Genomic DNA, 16,590 nt, shown 5'->3' with positions numbered 1-16,590 from the left:
GGCTAAAAGCTGATAGTAAGACAGGTAACAAATGCCAATTATCAAATCCCAGACAGCATCATCTTATTCTGACTCAAACTTCATACCTTTTCCTCTCAGAGGGTTACTAGGTAGTCAACCTCAATATAGAATTTACTAGGTTAGGCAAACAAATACATGTTCAAGTTGATTTTTACCTTGCTATCTCTCAAATAAACATTAATGTGAATATTCAAAACATCCATAACCACAGACTATTCAATTCCCTGTGCCAGATTCAGTAAAGTCTTCCTCAGATGGAGAAAAGGTGCAACCTACAGCTTATACTTTGCTCTTGGTTTCATTTCATATTTTTTCTCATCTTTTACTGAACTTTTGTGAACAAAACTGCATTCAGGTATGCGATAGCCCACACTAGTTGGGAAACGTGGTATTCTTCAGTTTACTACTCAGAAAGAAGTCACGTGAATTTTGGTGTAGTAGTAGCACCTTTGCAGAATTACTTAGGGTTTTTTCAGTAAAAGGTGAAAAGTGACAAGACATGGTAGTTAAGAATAATAAACAGCTGTAACTTTAATAACCCCTAACAGCAATCATCATAAAGTGTTTTGCACTGCTATACTTAAAATTCAGGATATTTATATCACAATGATGTCTTGGATTAATAACCGATTAGTACTACCCCGCCCAAGGCAGAGATTGTTCCTGACCAGCTCCATGCTACCACAGAAAATGTTCAGTCAAGACTGAACGCAGCCACTTCTTAACTATTTTAGTCACATAATGACTTAAAATTGCCAAGAGCTCAAATTATCTTCAGGTAAAACCTCACACAGACAGCTCTGTGCAATGTCCTCTGTAACTTTTATAGCACCATCACTATACAGAAAGGAGAGGATAATCATCTCACAGAGGTGTTTTTTCAGAATGTATTACCTATGTGGTTATGGGCAATACTGGGCTCAGTTTCATCCCAGATCAGTTCAGCAATGAGTTTTATATGGGAACAGTCTGCATGTAAAAAAATGCATTGCTTTATTGATCCCAGTATGCCAAGAGAAATGAAAGCGATTTGAACCAGTAACACATACTGCAGTCTGCAACTTAAAATTAACCTCTCAAATGACTCTGTGTTATCCCAGTTCAGAGGCAAATATTTCTGCTTCTGCATGTATAAACTGAATTTCATCCTCAATAAGAGTGTTGCTCACGTTGGTTTCACCTGGACCAACTACCATTCCCTCAAAGGGGGCTGGAGTATCCTTAGAACCTGAGGAGAAGAGGTACAGAAGCTACAAGATGGTTTTGTTGTTTTGGTTTTTGGGCTTGGGTTTTTTTTTTCCTCCCATAAGAGCAAATTCAGGAGATTTCAATTTGTATTAGAAAAACACAGAGATGGTAGGAACTTCAGCATGAAGTTATGGTGGGCTGCTCGCTGCAATTTCATTAACTCACTAGAAATAATGCATTATCCTGTAACTGGGTGGATCTGCTTGCACAACCACAACATTCAGCACATCAGTTTTGCAAAATGAGCCACAACTAAACATATTGTAAGATTTTCCATATCATGAGTATGGTTAGATCCAAATCATGTCAGCCCATGTCCTTTCCTCCCAGATATCAACAAAACAAGGAAGTGGACAACTCTCGAAGAGGCTTATTTCAGTGCAATAAGTAGAACTATCCAACCTACAAACTAATTGCAGTAATTGGTAATTTATAAGCTGCATTACTTGGGGTTTTGTTTTGGTTTTATTTTTTTTACTCCAAAGGCTCCTTTAAATGTTGAGTTGTTAACAGGAATTGACAGCTATAAAATATAAAACCTTCTGCCAAAAAAGGTGAAGTTCTTAGTTTTTCAAGGCTTTTGATTCATTTTGTATGGATTTTTTAGGCTTTCTAGTCTCTTAGTATCTGCTTCAGTAATGACTTTCTTTGGAGAGTTCAATATCATGGCCACAGCACTATTGCTTGCCATTAATGGTTAACACAAGAGCAGCTGTGCACAGCAAGTCCTTCATTTGGAGAGATATCGTTTTATTTTATTAGAAATTGATTTTTAAAGCTCTTCTGTTATTAATTTGTCTAAGCAGGGAATGCTCCAGTAGCTGAGCGAGACGTGCTTCACCTACATCTGGAAATAGGTTCAAGTTTTTTTTTTTTTTTTATGAGGGGGAAGAGATAATACTACCTCTTCTCTATCCGTATTTTTACTCCAAAAATTTTAAAACATTAGGGACAAAATTATTTTTCTGGATAATCAGCGCTGCAGCATTATCTTTTCTTTATCTGTGAATTTCTCCATTTAACACCTTATAAGCCCTAATTACACAGGAAGATTTGAATATCCTAGTAAAATACTGTCATGAGCAATGTAAAGAGACTTTTCCCTAATTAATTAAACTTCCCATCATATTATACTTATTTATTATATAGATAAACAAAGTAAGGCTAAATACAAGACTAATCTACAGCAAAAAAAGGAAAGAATACAACAGTTCTTATCACTGTACTCTTCAGCACTGATATTACAAAGACCCTGAGAAGATTAGCACACCTGCTGATGTTTAAACAATGCTATGAATTTAAGTATGAGTTAATGAATATAATAGCACAGTGAATCTTAAAAAACTTGGCTGTTACACATATTCCTGGCTTGAATCCCTAACCTTCAGAGGATCACTGAAGAAGTCATTTTATCTTTCTATACCTGTTTCTTTTATCTGCAAAATCAGGACGGTGACATTTTTATTACTTTTGAACCATGCTTTGAGACCTACTGAGAAAGATGAAGAGAAAATGCTATACAGTACTAAATGGGCCTAGGACCAATACAGGTAAGCACTTAAATAAGCCTTAGGGGGCTGTCAACTTGAGGAAAACAGTGACTACAGCTAACAAAATAAAGATGGTTTGGCTTGTAGTTAGCAGAGAACAAAGAATTATGTCTCTACTGATAAACAAAATAGGGGTGAGAACTATTCTCATTTTCACATTACAAATCATTTGCCTTTGACTCCCCTCTGAATCTCTTCAGCCTTATGACACCTTGCCGGGAGTTAGTTTAAAATGTCTGAAGGAAGGTGACAGTTGAGTTGTTGCCTGTCAGAAAGTGTTTTGGGGAAGAAAATTAAGCTGTGTGTTATATGCCATGCAGTATACATATGTCCTGCAGTATAGCATAAAATAACCTAGGGGTGTTTGAGAACATGAAGCCTCCTAGAATAGGACAGGAGAACCTTGTAGTACAGAAGAAACAAAACAGGGTCCAGTGCTGTCCATTGGGAAAGGCTGCCAGCATGTGTTGTCCCTTCAGTCACACCATGGGGCTGTCTAAAGCATGCTAATAAAACTCTGACTTGTTCCGTTTACTAATACAGACATACCTTTAAAGCTGAGGGAGCAGATAAGCTTAAGAAACACCTGTATGCATGATTAAGGCATGCACAGATGTGCTTAAAGTAAGAATTAAGATTACGTAGACATTCAGTTCCAAAATTACAATCTTGTTCGGTATCTACTAATTTAGCTAAGAAGGACTTGAACTTCACAGATACTTTGCAACTTGAATTAAATACTTCTCAAGTAAACAGAGTCACGTCTCCATAAATAACAGGACTGCCAACAGCTCGAAATGCTACTTCATGTCTAGTTCACCTGGAAGTCTGGCGAAGAGTCAGTCTCCTTAGGAAATAATATTTTTCTTCATGAGTATGAAATTCCTAAAGTTCACCTAAGAAGTTGATATCATAGCACTTTTTACTGGCTTTCCCATAGTTACATGAACCTGGGCAGAGCCAAAACAAAGCCCTCCTCTACCCATTTCCTTTCTTCTCCCACCCTTCTTCTCTAATATGGGTAAGGTCAAACAAAGATGACAAATATGTGCGTCTAGGCTACGTGATAAGAGAAGGGCCACAGAGTTGCAGGCTGGAAGCTGCTTTTTCCTCTGTGAAAAAAGAAACAAACAACCAGACAGAGAGAAGTCACAGAGCTATGTAGCACTTTGGGAGAGTGGAAGTTGCCAGACACACCACATTGGGAAAGCAAGTTTTAAATTTAATTTCCCATAGGCCCTTGTTAAATCTCCAGATGGAAGTGGGAAGATTTGGGACATTTGAGGACAGGATAGTATTTCTTCTTCGGTTTTATTTTTGTTATCAATCGCCTCAACTTTTTGGATCTTGACCAAGCGTGGCACATTGCCACCTTCAGCACACCGCAGACCAAATACTGTCACACCCAGTCTAGCTTCAACGTTTCTTCACAGAAGATGCTGAAGCTATTCATGCATCATCGTGCTCCTGTTATTGCTATATAAAATCCACTGACTGCAATCTGAAACTATCCACATAAGCACTATCCTGTCTAGTACTACCTTTGGCAGATATTATTTAGTATACTTCCCCAAAAGAGCTGAGTCAGTGTTGCTGATCAAACAGGTTTTTTACTAAACATTCATCTAAATCAAGAGTGTGTTTTCATTTGAGTAATCCTTTGCGGCCTAACTTTCTTAAGTGTATTTATTGCTATAACTAGAAAGCCTCCTATATCATATTTAACTGCAAATAAATGCCTGCTGTCTGCAGTCCAAAGCAAAATGCATCCTTTACTAAGGATCTGAGCCTTACCAAAAAAAAAAAAAACAGAGAGACAGGTGGTATCTGGCAAAAGGCACATAAATACAAAGTGTTTTTTAAATTTGTTTAATTAGTAATTGCTACAGTGAAAATAATATGCTTCCCATTGCAGTATTTTAATGAAACACTGATTAACAATTATAATCCTCATTACTTCCATAATTAAGAAGGATTTCAAGATTAAAATAGGAACTGGTTGGTTTGTACCTACACTTCCAAGTAGCCTGCCAAAAATTTGATATTAAATTGTTCTTTCAGATAGCTGCTTTCTGAAACCTAGCAGTAAAATTAGCTGGGTAGATGCCTCACAAAACATCAGTAACTTAATATCTGTCAAACTATATTAAACTACTTTAATTAAATTAATTTATTTTTGTGTAACAGATTTGTCCACTGGTCTGTGGTTAATTATTAATTAAATCTGCAGTCTGATCTATATTAAAGTACTTTTCTGTCTACATGGAGTCAACGAAGCTCTACACGTGCAAGCCCACAGGGAATGGATTCAAGATTTAAAGAAAAAAAAAAAGTTTAATTTTTCAAACTCCTGCCACCAAAGAAAAATATCTTTGGAAAGAATATTATAAAAACCAAACAAATAAACAAACAAACCAACCAAAACCTGACCTACATTATAGATTCTAGGTGGCCCTGCTTCAGCAGGAGGGTTGGTCCAGGTGACTTCCAGAGGTTCCTTCCAACCTCAATCATTCTGTGATTCTGTGATTACTGTCACTTATTCTTACCTTTTAAAAAGGTATCAGATATTCTTTATTAGATAGTCCATATCTGGTGAATGAGATACATCTTTCCAGAACACTCATGCATTTCAGGTGTCTATTTGGAGTATCTTATCCTCTGAGGATGACCATATTTACCCTCTTCTTTTAAAGCATTCCAGAAATGAAAGTTTTGGATATTAAAATACTATGTTGTGCTATTTGCAATTTTATGTCTTTGCAAGTTTCAGTTGGATTGGAATGAATTGGTAATTTCAATGATCTTGCTAAAATGCTGTCAGATTACTGCTTTTAATTTGAATCACAAACTGCTGAAACCCTATGTCTGGACTAGAATTAGGCAAGTGTCATCTTAAACTGACATCTTGAAAGCTAATACCAGTTTCTAGAATTAGAAGTATAAACTCAAAAATTAGGCAGGAAGATGTACATCTACTAGTACTACTAAGAAGGTGCTTCAACATTTACAGTAATTTGTGCTCTCTTGCCATCTCACAGAGAATCCAAATTTTAAACTTGGTAGCTCACAGTTTTCCCAATGAAACTCTTCTGAATTTGTTTACTGTATCCAAAACTTTGCCTTTCAGAATTCCATAATATCAGATTTCAGGAGGGTTTGCTTAAAAAAACCCCACAAAATACATTTCAGCTTTCTTTCATGGTAGTGGTGAAAACTGAGTCTTACTCTTGAGTTATACATAAATAATGGAAAACTGTTCCCTTGCAGGACAAAGGCTGGAAACTTCTACAAATATTTTTAAACCTGGTGGATTTTGTAAAGAAACTAGAATTGAAAACATGCATTCAAGACAACTGAGCCCTTAGACAAAAACAAAAAGGAAAGGAAAGAAGTTAGTTATATGCCCAGTCCTGTCTTGCCTTCTGGAGACAACTCAGCTAAAATTCTGTTTGCAAACTGAACATTAAGAAACACGAAACATTTTCTCATACAAGTTAGACGTGGGAGATGTTTGGAAAAGCTGATTGTGATTTCCTGTTGAAAAGAAGAAAAGAAGCTGTAACTAATTCCCCAAAATGCCACCACGTAAACAGAGATTCCTTGTTTTCTGAGATGACTCAAGCCAGCCTCTGAGCATGCACTGGACAGTACTGCAGGCTAATGACCCCAGGGTCCCTGTGGCTGCGAGTCAGGCAGGACCTTCCACAGAACAGTATCATGTCTAACAGAGCGCAATACATATTCACTACATGCCTTTATGGCTGGGTCTGGCTTTTCTGGTCAGGCTTGTCGATGCAAGCAAAGTAACTGAAATTCTGATTTCAGTTACATTCTGGCACATGGATATTTAAAACCGCGCATACTTTTACCCTTTTTGTTTTAATTACCAAATTTCAATGCAGCTTGAATTTCATTTTCCTGAATCTGATCTCATCCATCACATTGTATCTGCTTGCTATGGAAATTAAGTTTAGTAACAAAAGCTTAAACAATAGAAATCCGTCCCCTATAACTTCATGAGAATGTTTTATTTACCTGCATATGGGTCACAAAGGATTCTGTACATACTACTTACAAGGCTAAGTCCATGAGCAAAAATGCCTCTGGTAATGATATGCTTGTAACACAAAGACCGAGGCGTTACAGTTGGCTGTGAAAACACTCACTTAAAATGTCTGAGCCATTTGATTTCAATGACTTGACAATTTCACCAGTCAGTCTGGTAACTTGTTTTAACAATTTTAACATATTAACTATTGTTAAGAATTATTAAATGTCAAAACATTTAAATGAAATGTTCAGAAAATATCTAAATTTTGAGCATATTGTATATTAAACCTGTAACATTTCACATTTTTGATGTTGTTGTGGTTTAACCCCAGCCGGCAGCTAAGCCCCACACAGCCGCTCGCTCACTCCTCCCCAGTGGGATGGGGGAGAGAATCGGAAGAGTAAAAGTGAGAAAACTCGGGCGTTGAGATAGAGACAGTTTAATAGGGAAAGCAAAAGCCACGCACACAAGCAAAGCAAAGCAAGGAATTCATTCACTCCTTCCCATGGGCAGGCAGGTGTTCAGCCATCTCCAGGAAAGCAGGGCTCCATCACGCCTAACGGTGACTTGGGAAGACAAACGCCATCACTCCTAATGTCCCCCCCTTCCTTCTTCTTCCCCCAGCTTTCTATGCTGAGCATGACGCCATATGGGATGGAATAGCCCTTTGGTCAGCTGGGGTCAGCTGTCCCAGCCGTGTCCCCTCCCAGCTTCTTGTGCACCCCCAGCCTACTCGTTGTCAAGCCAGTATGAGAAGCTGCAAAGTCCTTGACTGCTTAGCAACAAGTAAAACATCCGTGTGTTATCAACATTATTCTCCTCCTAAATCCAAAATACAGCACTATACCAGCTACTATGAAGAAAATTAACTCTACCCCAGCCAAAACGAGCACAGATGTGTTAGTAGTAGCTCTGTGTTAATGACAGATGTAATGGCCAATGGTTACTTGAATAGAAAATTTTCACCATGCAGAATCCAAAGTACTTGCAAGGTAACTTCATTACACCCAGTGTAATAATTTTCAGATCGTTTGCAAACAACCACTGCATGTCCTGTACCTAGTTTTTCCACTGGTGGATGAACATGGACAGAAAATGTATGGAGTCTTTTTTTCGTCCTCAATCAATAAGCCAACAAATGCAATTTAGTTTCTGAGCAGAAGGAAGTTGTCTGGTGCTACTTTGTTTCAGCAAACATTATTTCCCCTTTGAGAAAGAGGGAAATTATTAAGGAAAGCAGAAGAGATTATGGAATAAATTGTAGTCTCATGGAAATATGCTTATTTCTGCAGATAAAATCAGTCTCTTCCTTAAAAACGAAGGGCCCTACATGCACCAGCAGGCTCTGCAGCCTCCTAGGCGACTGCTGCCTATGTTCAAGCCCCTGTCAGGTTACACCTGACATGGTGCCAGGTGTAACCTGGGATTACTGATGTGGGAAGAGAGGAGGGACAAAAAGCTGCAAGAAATCTCCTGGAGGCATCTGCCTCTTGGCTTGGGAGCTTCATTTAAGCTCAAGTGCTTGCTCCTTGCCTGAGGTAGATTGTGTGGATGTCTATGCCCCATGTTGTACTTTGCTGATCCTGACCCAGGGACTTCCTGGCCTGACTTCAGAGCTGCCTTGTCGATACGGACTTGTCAGGCTGACATGTGAAGCTGACCCCAGCACAAGCACTGCGTGCACCAGAAGGTCTCAATATGTTCAACTTTTTTAAACTTGTCTTTTCCACACAATAGTATTGGTATTGAAGAAAAAATAATAAATACATAAATAAATAAATAACACCCTACTTCCTAAAACAAGCACTGAGTACACTGTTACTTCTGAACTGACAGTAATTCTACAAAATAGAGCAAGATTGGAAGTAAGTCAAAAAGCTTTCTACATGCGGGTGAGTACCTTTCCCCTGGCTAATCTATCAGTTGTGCCCTCCATACCGGCCCAGCAGTGCTGGTACTCTTGGAAACTCTCTACGTGGACAGATACTGCAAAACACAACTAGACATTTTATGAATACCATTACAGAGGATGTTGTTGTTTCTGTTGTTCTAAATGACAGTATTAAGATTTCTAAAGGAGTTTTTCCAAGTTTTGTTTTGGAAGTGGGGGAAAACAGAGTAAAAGGAAAACTCTCCTACAATGGATACTGCTCACCCTCCTAATCAGCTGTTTATATACACTTTTAAGTTCCCTCTGAGCCTTGTCTTCTCCAGGCTGAAAGTGAACTCTCAGCCTCTTCTCATATGGCAGATGCTCCAAGTCCTTAATAATCTTTGTGACCTTTCAATAAGTCCCAGTCTCTCTTGTACTGGGGAGTCTAGAACTGGATCTTTCACTCCAGATGTGTCTCACCAGTGCTGAATCAAGGGGACCGATCACCTCCCTCCACTTGCTAGAAATGCTCTGCCTAATGCAGCCCAGGCTGTCATTGTCCATGTCCAACTTGCCCATCAGGACCCCCAGCTTTTTTCTGTAAAGCTGCTTTCCAGCTAGTCAGCTGCCTGCAGGTACTGGTGCCTGCAGTTATTCCTCTACCACATGCAGAACTTTGCATTTCTCTTTGTTGAACTCCATGAGATTCCTGTCAGCTCAATTCTCCAGCCTGTTGAGGTCCCTCTGAATGGCAGTACAACCATCTTGTGTATCAGCCACTCCCACTTTTGTACCACCTACAGACTTGCTGAGGGTGAACCTTGTCCCATCATCCAGGCCACTAACGAAGCTGTTGAATAGCATTGGCCCCAGTATTGAATCCTAGGGTACACCACTTTTGACTGGCCTCTGGCTGGACTTCGTGCCGCTTCTCATAACCCTTTGAGACCAGCAGTTCAGACAGCTTTCAGTCCACCTCACTGTCCATTTATCTAAGCTGTACTTAATTAGTTTGTCTATGAGGATGTTAAGGGAAACAGTGTCAAAAGACTTCCTCTTGAAGTCAAGACAAATAACATCACTGCTTTTCTCTCATCCACCAAGTCTGTCATCTCATCATAGACAGTTATCAGGTTGATCAGGTATGATTTCCCCTTTCACCCATGCTGACCACTCCCAATCACCTTCTTGTCCTTACTATGTTTCAAAATAGTTTCCAGGAGGACTTGCTCCACCACTTTCCCGGGGACTAAGGTGAGTCTGAAACCTTGTAGTTCCCCAGATCCTCCTTCTTGCCCTTCTTGAAGATAGAAGTGATACTTGTTTCCTCAGGAAAGAAGGAACCTCAGGAACCTCTCCCAGTTTCCATGACCTTTCAATGATAATCAAGAATGGCCTTGCAATGACATCCATCAGTCCCCTCAATACTCATGGGTGCATCCCATCAGGTCACAAGGACTTGTGTATGTCCAGTTTGTTTAAATGTTCCTTAACCTGATCCTCCTCCACTGAGGGCAAGTCATCCTTGCTCCAGAATTTCCCTCTGATTGCAGAGGCCTGCGATTGCTGAGGGTTGGTCTTATGAGTAAGGACTGAAGTAAAGAAGGTAATGAGTACCTTGGCCTTTTCCGTGCCTTTTGTCAACAAGTCCTCTGTCCCAGCAGGGAGCAGCAGGCCCATATTCTGCAGCAAGTCCATATTTTCCTTAGTCTTTCTTTTGCTGCTGATGTTCCTGTAGAAGCTCTTCTTGTTGTTCTTCATATTCCTCATCAGATTCAACTCCAAGTGGGCACTGGCTTTTCTAACTGTGTTTCTACATGCTTGGACGGTGTCTCTGTATTCCTCCTAGGTCACCTGTCCTTGCTTCTATCTCTTGTACACTTCCCTTTTAAATTAAGAATTTTATTAGGTATCTTCATCACCTGAAGTTAGAGATTCCTGTCTGTATTCTGATACAACTCCATAAACGTATGTAAAAAGGACAATACATTCTTACAATGCTGAAACCATCTATTGAAAGAAAGACTAATTTGTGATATGTAACTTTAAACGTAAGAATGAGTATATATTACATCCTTCCTAAAAGTTCCATTCACTTTATTTGTTTATTCTTCTGAGCTCTTTTATTAAACTACTGTTTACTTGCTCTTGAGTTGTTCAGAGCTCATAGAATAGGTAATAGAAACCTCAAAATTGCTCTTGGCATCTTCATATCAAAATGGATGGTTGCCAGCAGAGTAATAGAACATAGCATTTCTCTTCACAAATATGCTGCCACTGAAACTAATGAAAATGTTGATACTAAGTACCCTCACTAATCTTTAAAATTATTTTAGGCAAGACACATTTTCTTAAATAATTTAAAGAAGAAAAAGTTCAGTATGAGGAAAATCATACTGACTCTTTAAATCAAGCTGATTAAAACCCTAACTGAAAGAGGTGAAAAAATAGGTTTGAGACCTATGGAGGTATCCTGCATCTTTCTCTCTTCTCTGCCATTTCTGTCTTGATGTTTGAGAATGAGAGCTGAACTGAGTATATTCTAGGGAAAAATAGTTCATAAACAAAATGAAGCAAGTAACGTATTAATCTATAAAGAGAGAAGTTGACCTCAGCAAAGTCTCTAATGTTTCTATTGGGGCATCTTGTAAGGTAAACATAGGAAGTGGCTGTACAGTTCCTTCTTCTGCCTGGCACTGGTTCTGCTATCACTGCAAATATCAGCATATATGTGTCTTTATGTATATATTTCTAATACTTAGCTTTCTTGCACATCTGTGTCTACCCATCTACACAAATATCTTCCTAAATCTGGCTTGCCTGGATAACGTATTTTCTTCTTCTTCAAAACAAAACCAAAGGCAACGCCACATAGAATGTGGTTTTCTCCTCAGTAAAAATGACATTTTGCATAAGGAACATTTGATGGACTAATTATGTCATAACATTAAAGGAAGATAATACTTTGGTACCATCACTTCCTCTACCTGATGCTGTTAGCTATTTTCATAAAATAGTTTCCTATTCTTATTCTACTGCATCTAATTACTGTTGTATCTAAATCTAATACCATTTATTGTAGTGTATAAAGACGAAGGTCTGAGGAAAGGAACTGGTCTAAATGCCAAGTGTCTCAACCCAGGCCATAGTCAGAAGGAAGCTGTCTTGTCCTCTCGACAGAGACAAGGGAACACAAATGTACCAAAGAGGCAGACAAAACACAGCTGAAAATTACATGGAAACATATAAGTGATGCTAGAGGAGTGTACAACAGTACCAAAACCAGAATATATGTAGGAAACAATAGGATATAGGAGAGGATATAAGTACTAGAATTACATAGAGGATATAACATAATATATACATATAATTACAGTATATATACATATAATTACAGTAGGATATATGTAATAGAAAAATAATCTTATATTTCACACATACTTTCCAGCCATGGGGTCACTCATAGAAAGATCCCTTCACGTTGCTGGTTACTATGGTGACAAGGACAGCCTAAGAGCCTACTTAAGACAGAAGTGATGTACCGTCTAGCCCATTACTCAAGGCAGTGGGATACTATCAGATAAAAACATTAGTTCAAGAAACCTGTGATTGAAGACACCCTCTATAGCTTAGAGGTACCAAAGATCGATTCTTTTTAAGGGAGGAAAGACTGAGAGGATGTATTTCAGCTAATAATGAGCAGACTTATCTATGCATTTTAATTTTAGGTTTTGATACTTCCAAATCTTTTCACAAATGTCATCACTATGGAGAAATTCATCACTTTGAAGCAGGCTTTCCTAAGGTCAATATAATGAAGCAACGTTTTACAATTTATAATATAATTTTCAAAAAGCAAATGTGAAAAGCATCCATTCCAGTATATGAAACTTGATTTCATTTTCAGAACACTTGTGTGTGTGAGATAGGCCTCTGCAAACTGAGACAAAGAGTTTACAAAAAGAGAAAGATGGACAAACTTGCACAAAGACCTATTCTAAAAATTTAAAACCCAAAGGGCTTACCGATTTGAGCTATAAGTGGAAGGAAGTGGGAAGGAGAAGATGCACAGAACAGTGCATATACAACTCAAGGACTGTCAGACTGCTCCAGGTTACTCTGTGTGTGTGTAAAATCTAAGAATTGGGGAATTACCCAGAAATTTTTGAAGTCAACTTCTGACAGGACTAGACAGCTAATAAGGACTTAGCTATGGAATAAGCAGGAGGTGTGAGGATCGGAGTTTTATACGAAATCATAGAATCACAGAATAGTTTGGGTTGGAAGGGACCTTTAAAGGTGATCTAGTCCAACCCCCTGCAATGAGCAGGAACATCTTCAACTAGATCAGGTTGCTCAGAGCCCTGGCCAGCCTGGCCTTGAATGTTTCCAGGGATGGGGCATCTACCACCTCTCTGGGCAACTTGTGCCAGTGTTTCACCACCCTCATTGTAAAAAATTTCTTCCTTCTATCTAGTCTAAATCTACCCTCTTTTAGTTTAAAACCATTACCCCTTGTCCTGTCACATCAGGCCCTGCTAAAAAGTTTGTCCCCATCTTTCTTATAAGCCCCCTTTAAGTACTGGAAGGCTGCAATAAGGTCTCCCTGGAGCCTTCTCTTCTCCAGGCTGAACAACCCCAACTCTCTCAGCCTTTCTTCATAGAAGAGGTGTTCCATCCCTCTGACCATTTTCATGGCCCTCCTCTGGACCCACTCCAACAGGTTCATGTCTTTCCTGTGCTGAGGGCTCCAGAGCTGGACACAGTACTGCAGGTGGGGTCTCAAAAATATATATAAAAATATATAAATATAAACTTGTGTTTAGATGGAGTATATACAAGCAACATATCCACCTGAAAAATAAGGATAACAAGCTTCTCCCATTTTACAGAAGTGTTCTAAGGAAGAATACATAGAGATTCAGAGGCTCCTGTGTTGTGTTGGTAAACAACTGGAGTAGACAGGTTAGCTAGACATAAGAATATATTTCTCAGTATATAAGATAATCTTACACTTGAAAATGAATTTTCTAGAGATTGCCACAGAGATATATTTAAGAAACACTTCTTTTTCAGCACTTGGAAAACATCACTATATAGTAAGCAGTGACAAATGATGGCCCCAAACACAGTACTAATAGATCCCAAAAGCATTGAAACAGACCACTTGGAAAGAAAAGAAATAAGAAATTAGCATTTTCAATATTATTTTTTCTGCAACATCTCACTGTATTTATTTCATTAGCACCTAGCATGACAAAACAAACAGGATTCAAGTGCTATGAAATATTTCTTCCTGTGAACTAGCCTAAGGCAGTTTCTCTGTCTGTGCTAGCAATTGTGCTAATGATACAGTAACAGCTTTAGAATAATCCCCTTCACCCTCAGAAACACCAACTATCCTGCATAAACAGAAGAGAAAGGATCTCAAAGTTCTCCCTTAACCAGTTGTAGGCAGGAGACAAGACACTGTGCACCGTTGTCGTGTGCGTAGTGGACACATCAGTCTGTCATGGATAATAGCATCACTTAACAAGAACAGCAGCAGCACAGGCAGTATGCCTTGCCATAAAACAAGCCTTTCCATTAGCTAGTACACATCGAAAATCAAATTAAGGCTACTGATGATCTAAATTCAGTAAAATATACATCTATTTAAATTAATTACTGTGATCCAGTAATGGGATTCTTTGACAGGTGGAACTGATGCTGGTTGAAGTAATCAAGTTGTATTCATTGACCTTAGCTCTAATAGCAAAGACATAATTGTCAGAGATTGTGGATTCTGCAGGACATAAACATAGCATGGTGCAATCGCATTTTTACTGACTTTAATCATAAGATTATCTGTCTAGTCACTGAGTCACTATTTTTAAAACTAGACAGGTACAAAAATCTCACTTGTAAATATTCAACTGATTCTTTACACAACACGTAGAAAACAATACAAAATTAAAATTTAAGTGTTCGGCTTTTCAAAGGACATCATCTTCTGCTCCTCTGACTGTAAAAAATACTAGAGTCAAATTTCACCCAGTTTCTTCCCCTCGTGCTAGCTTTATGCCAGAAAAATTTCACAGTCTTTGAGTTAATTCTGATACACAGAAACCCCATCTATGTAAGAAATTAATCTTTAGTTATCTTTTCTTGCTTGTAAGTAAGTCAGAATATTTTTAAAGGCAATATGTGGCATAGGACAGTTCTTTAGGAGACTTCAGTTACCTGGGTAATACCTAGCGAGGCCAGTTGCACTACCGAAAACCTGCCATAATAAAGTGGGGTCTTCTTCTCTGTTCCGCTTGAATACATCATCCAACGCTGCTGTCCAATTGAGTTCATTTAACACTATTGTTGCTGTCAAAGACAAAACATATTTGGTATTACAAAGTTACATCCTAACACAAGCAGCAATGACTACAAAAAGCAAACTGAACTATTGCAGAAAGTCTTAACATTTCACTTAACTAATCAACCAAGTGAATTTAAAGAAAGCTACTCCTCTTCCTTGGGAATTTTCTTTAAGTTCCTCATGCTTTCTTCTTCCCATTGCATTATTCATGTGCAATGACTACTGGCTTATTTGCGTAGTCATTATCTCCTACAAATACTTTGTTTCTGAGATGTCACTCTAGTTGCACTTCCCAGCTATAGAAAAGTAAATGCAAGCCTATAAAGTTGATGTTTCTACTAATCACAGCCCACTGCACAAGAAAGACTGGAATGACATCAGCAAAAGTAGGTGAGTCTCTTAGGAAGGTAACAAAAACTTCCCTTTCCAAACGGATGCTGTAAGGGGATTATATGGGAAAAAGACAATGACGAGTTATTTGAATTGTAACGTTAAGGTGGGACCGCATGCACAATAGTACTCATTATCGCATGCTAACAATATCTTAATGTTCATAGATGTGATCGCTTACAGAAAGATCAGCAGTGTGAACGTTAATATTTATGAGTGGAGTCAGTTCCACAATGAACTTAAAATATGAGGAAATTCACATTTCAGCTAAACACTATGTGACCAGTTATACAGAAACTTATATTTGCAAAGTTGTCCTGTACCAATGTTTGTTTTAATCAATCAAATACATTATAAAATCAATAAAATATATAATATATTAACATGTTCTGTGCCCTTTTCAAAAAAAGATATGTTGGGAGACTTACTGTAAAATTTAATGAACACTGCTACAGTAACAGTCAATTGACTATAGTTAGTAGTCAATGAAATTTTATCATGATACAGAATACCATGTGATATAACTTACGATAAGTTATGCTTTTCACCTCATTTAATCAGCTATAAATATCTCATAAATTCCCCCCCCCCCCCAAATCTTAATCATGTTAGGCAATAGCAGGTATTCATTTAATTAGAAAGAGCAAGGGCTTTTTGTTGGTTTGGTCACTAATTCGTTCTTTTGTGTTGCCTAATGGCATTGTGAGTAATGTTTCTAAAACTGAAACATCTAGATTAGCAAGCCAAGCACGGAAACGGAATGAGGGGGAAAAAAAAAAACATTTCAAAACAGTTAATGATGGAGGTATAAATCCTATGAAAGTCAACACTCTAATACAGATCCTGCTTTCTCTATTTTATTGCACACAGGAAAGAAAATTCAACTTCTCTTGCAAATGAGCAAGTCAAGCTGAAATAAAAACAGTTCACGTTTAAGGCCACATGAGTGGCATCACAGTACAACATTTGGTATGTAGGTCTACGTTCTATACCTCTGCTACCGTGAAAAAAAAGAAACAATAAAAATAAGGACAGGTTGGAAGTTAACATTTGACAGCCCATTTCCAAAGTGAGATTGTTAACAGGTACTAGAGAAATGAGATCA

The 16,590-nt window shown here is 38.3% G+C and overlaps 1 protein-coding gene across 6 annotated transcripts in view; it reads right to left on the bottom strand.

The window, feature by feature from the left end:
• Positions 1-16,590, bottom strand: part of CACNA2D1 (calcium voltage-gated channel auxiliary subunit alpha2delta 1) — a 434,905-nt gene that overhangs the window by 115,353 nt on the left and 302,962 nt on the right. For all 6 annotated transcript variants that reach the window (XM_075489919.1, XM_075489999.1, XM_075490084.1 and 3 more), the window contains exon 7: positions 14,969-15,100. In XM_075489919.1, the coding sequence (XP_075346034.1) occupies positions 14,969-15,100 (132 nt within the window). The remainder of the gene's footprint in view (positions 1-14,968; positions 15,101-16,590) is intronic.

Source organism: Mycteria americana, chromosome 1 (genome assembly GCF_035582795.1).
Source record: "Mycteria americana isolate JAX WOST 10 ecotype Jacksonville Zoo and Gardens chromosome 1, USCA_MyAme_1.0, whole genome shotgun sequence".
Classification (NCBI taxonomy): Eukaryota; Metazoa; Chordata; class Aves; order Ciconiiformes; family Ciconiidae; genus Mycteria; species Mycteria americana.
Note: the sequence above shows the minus strand (reverse complement) of the source record. Positions and strands in the feature narration are given on the sequence as shown.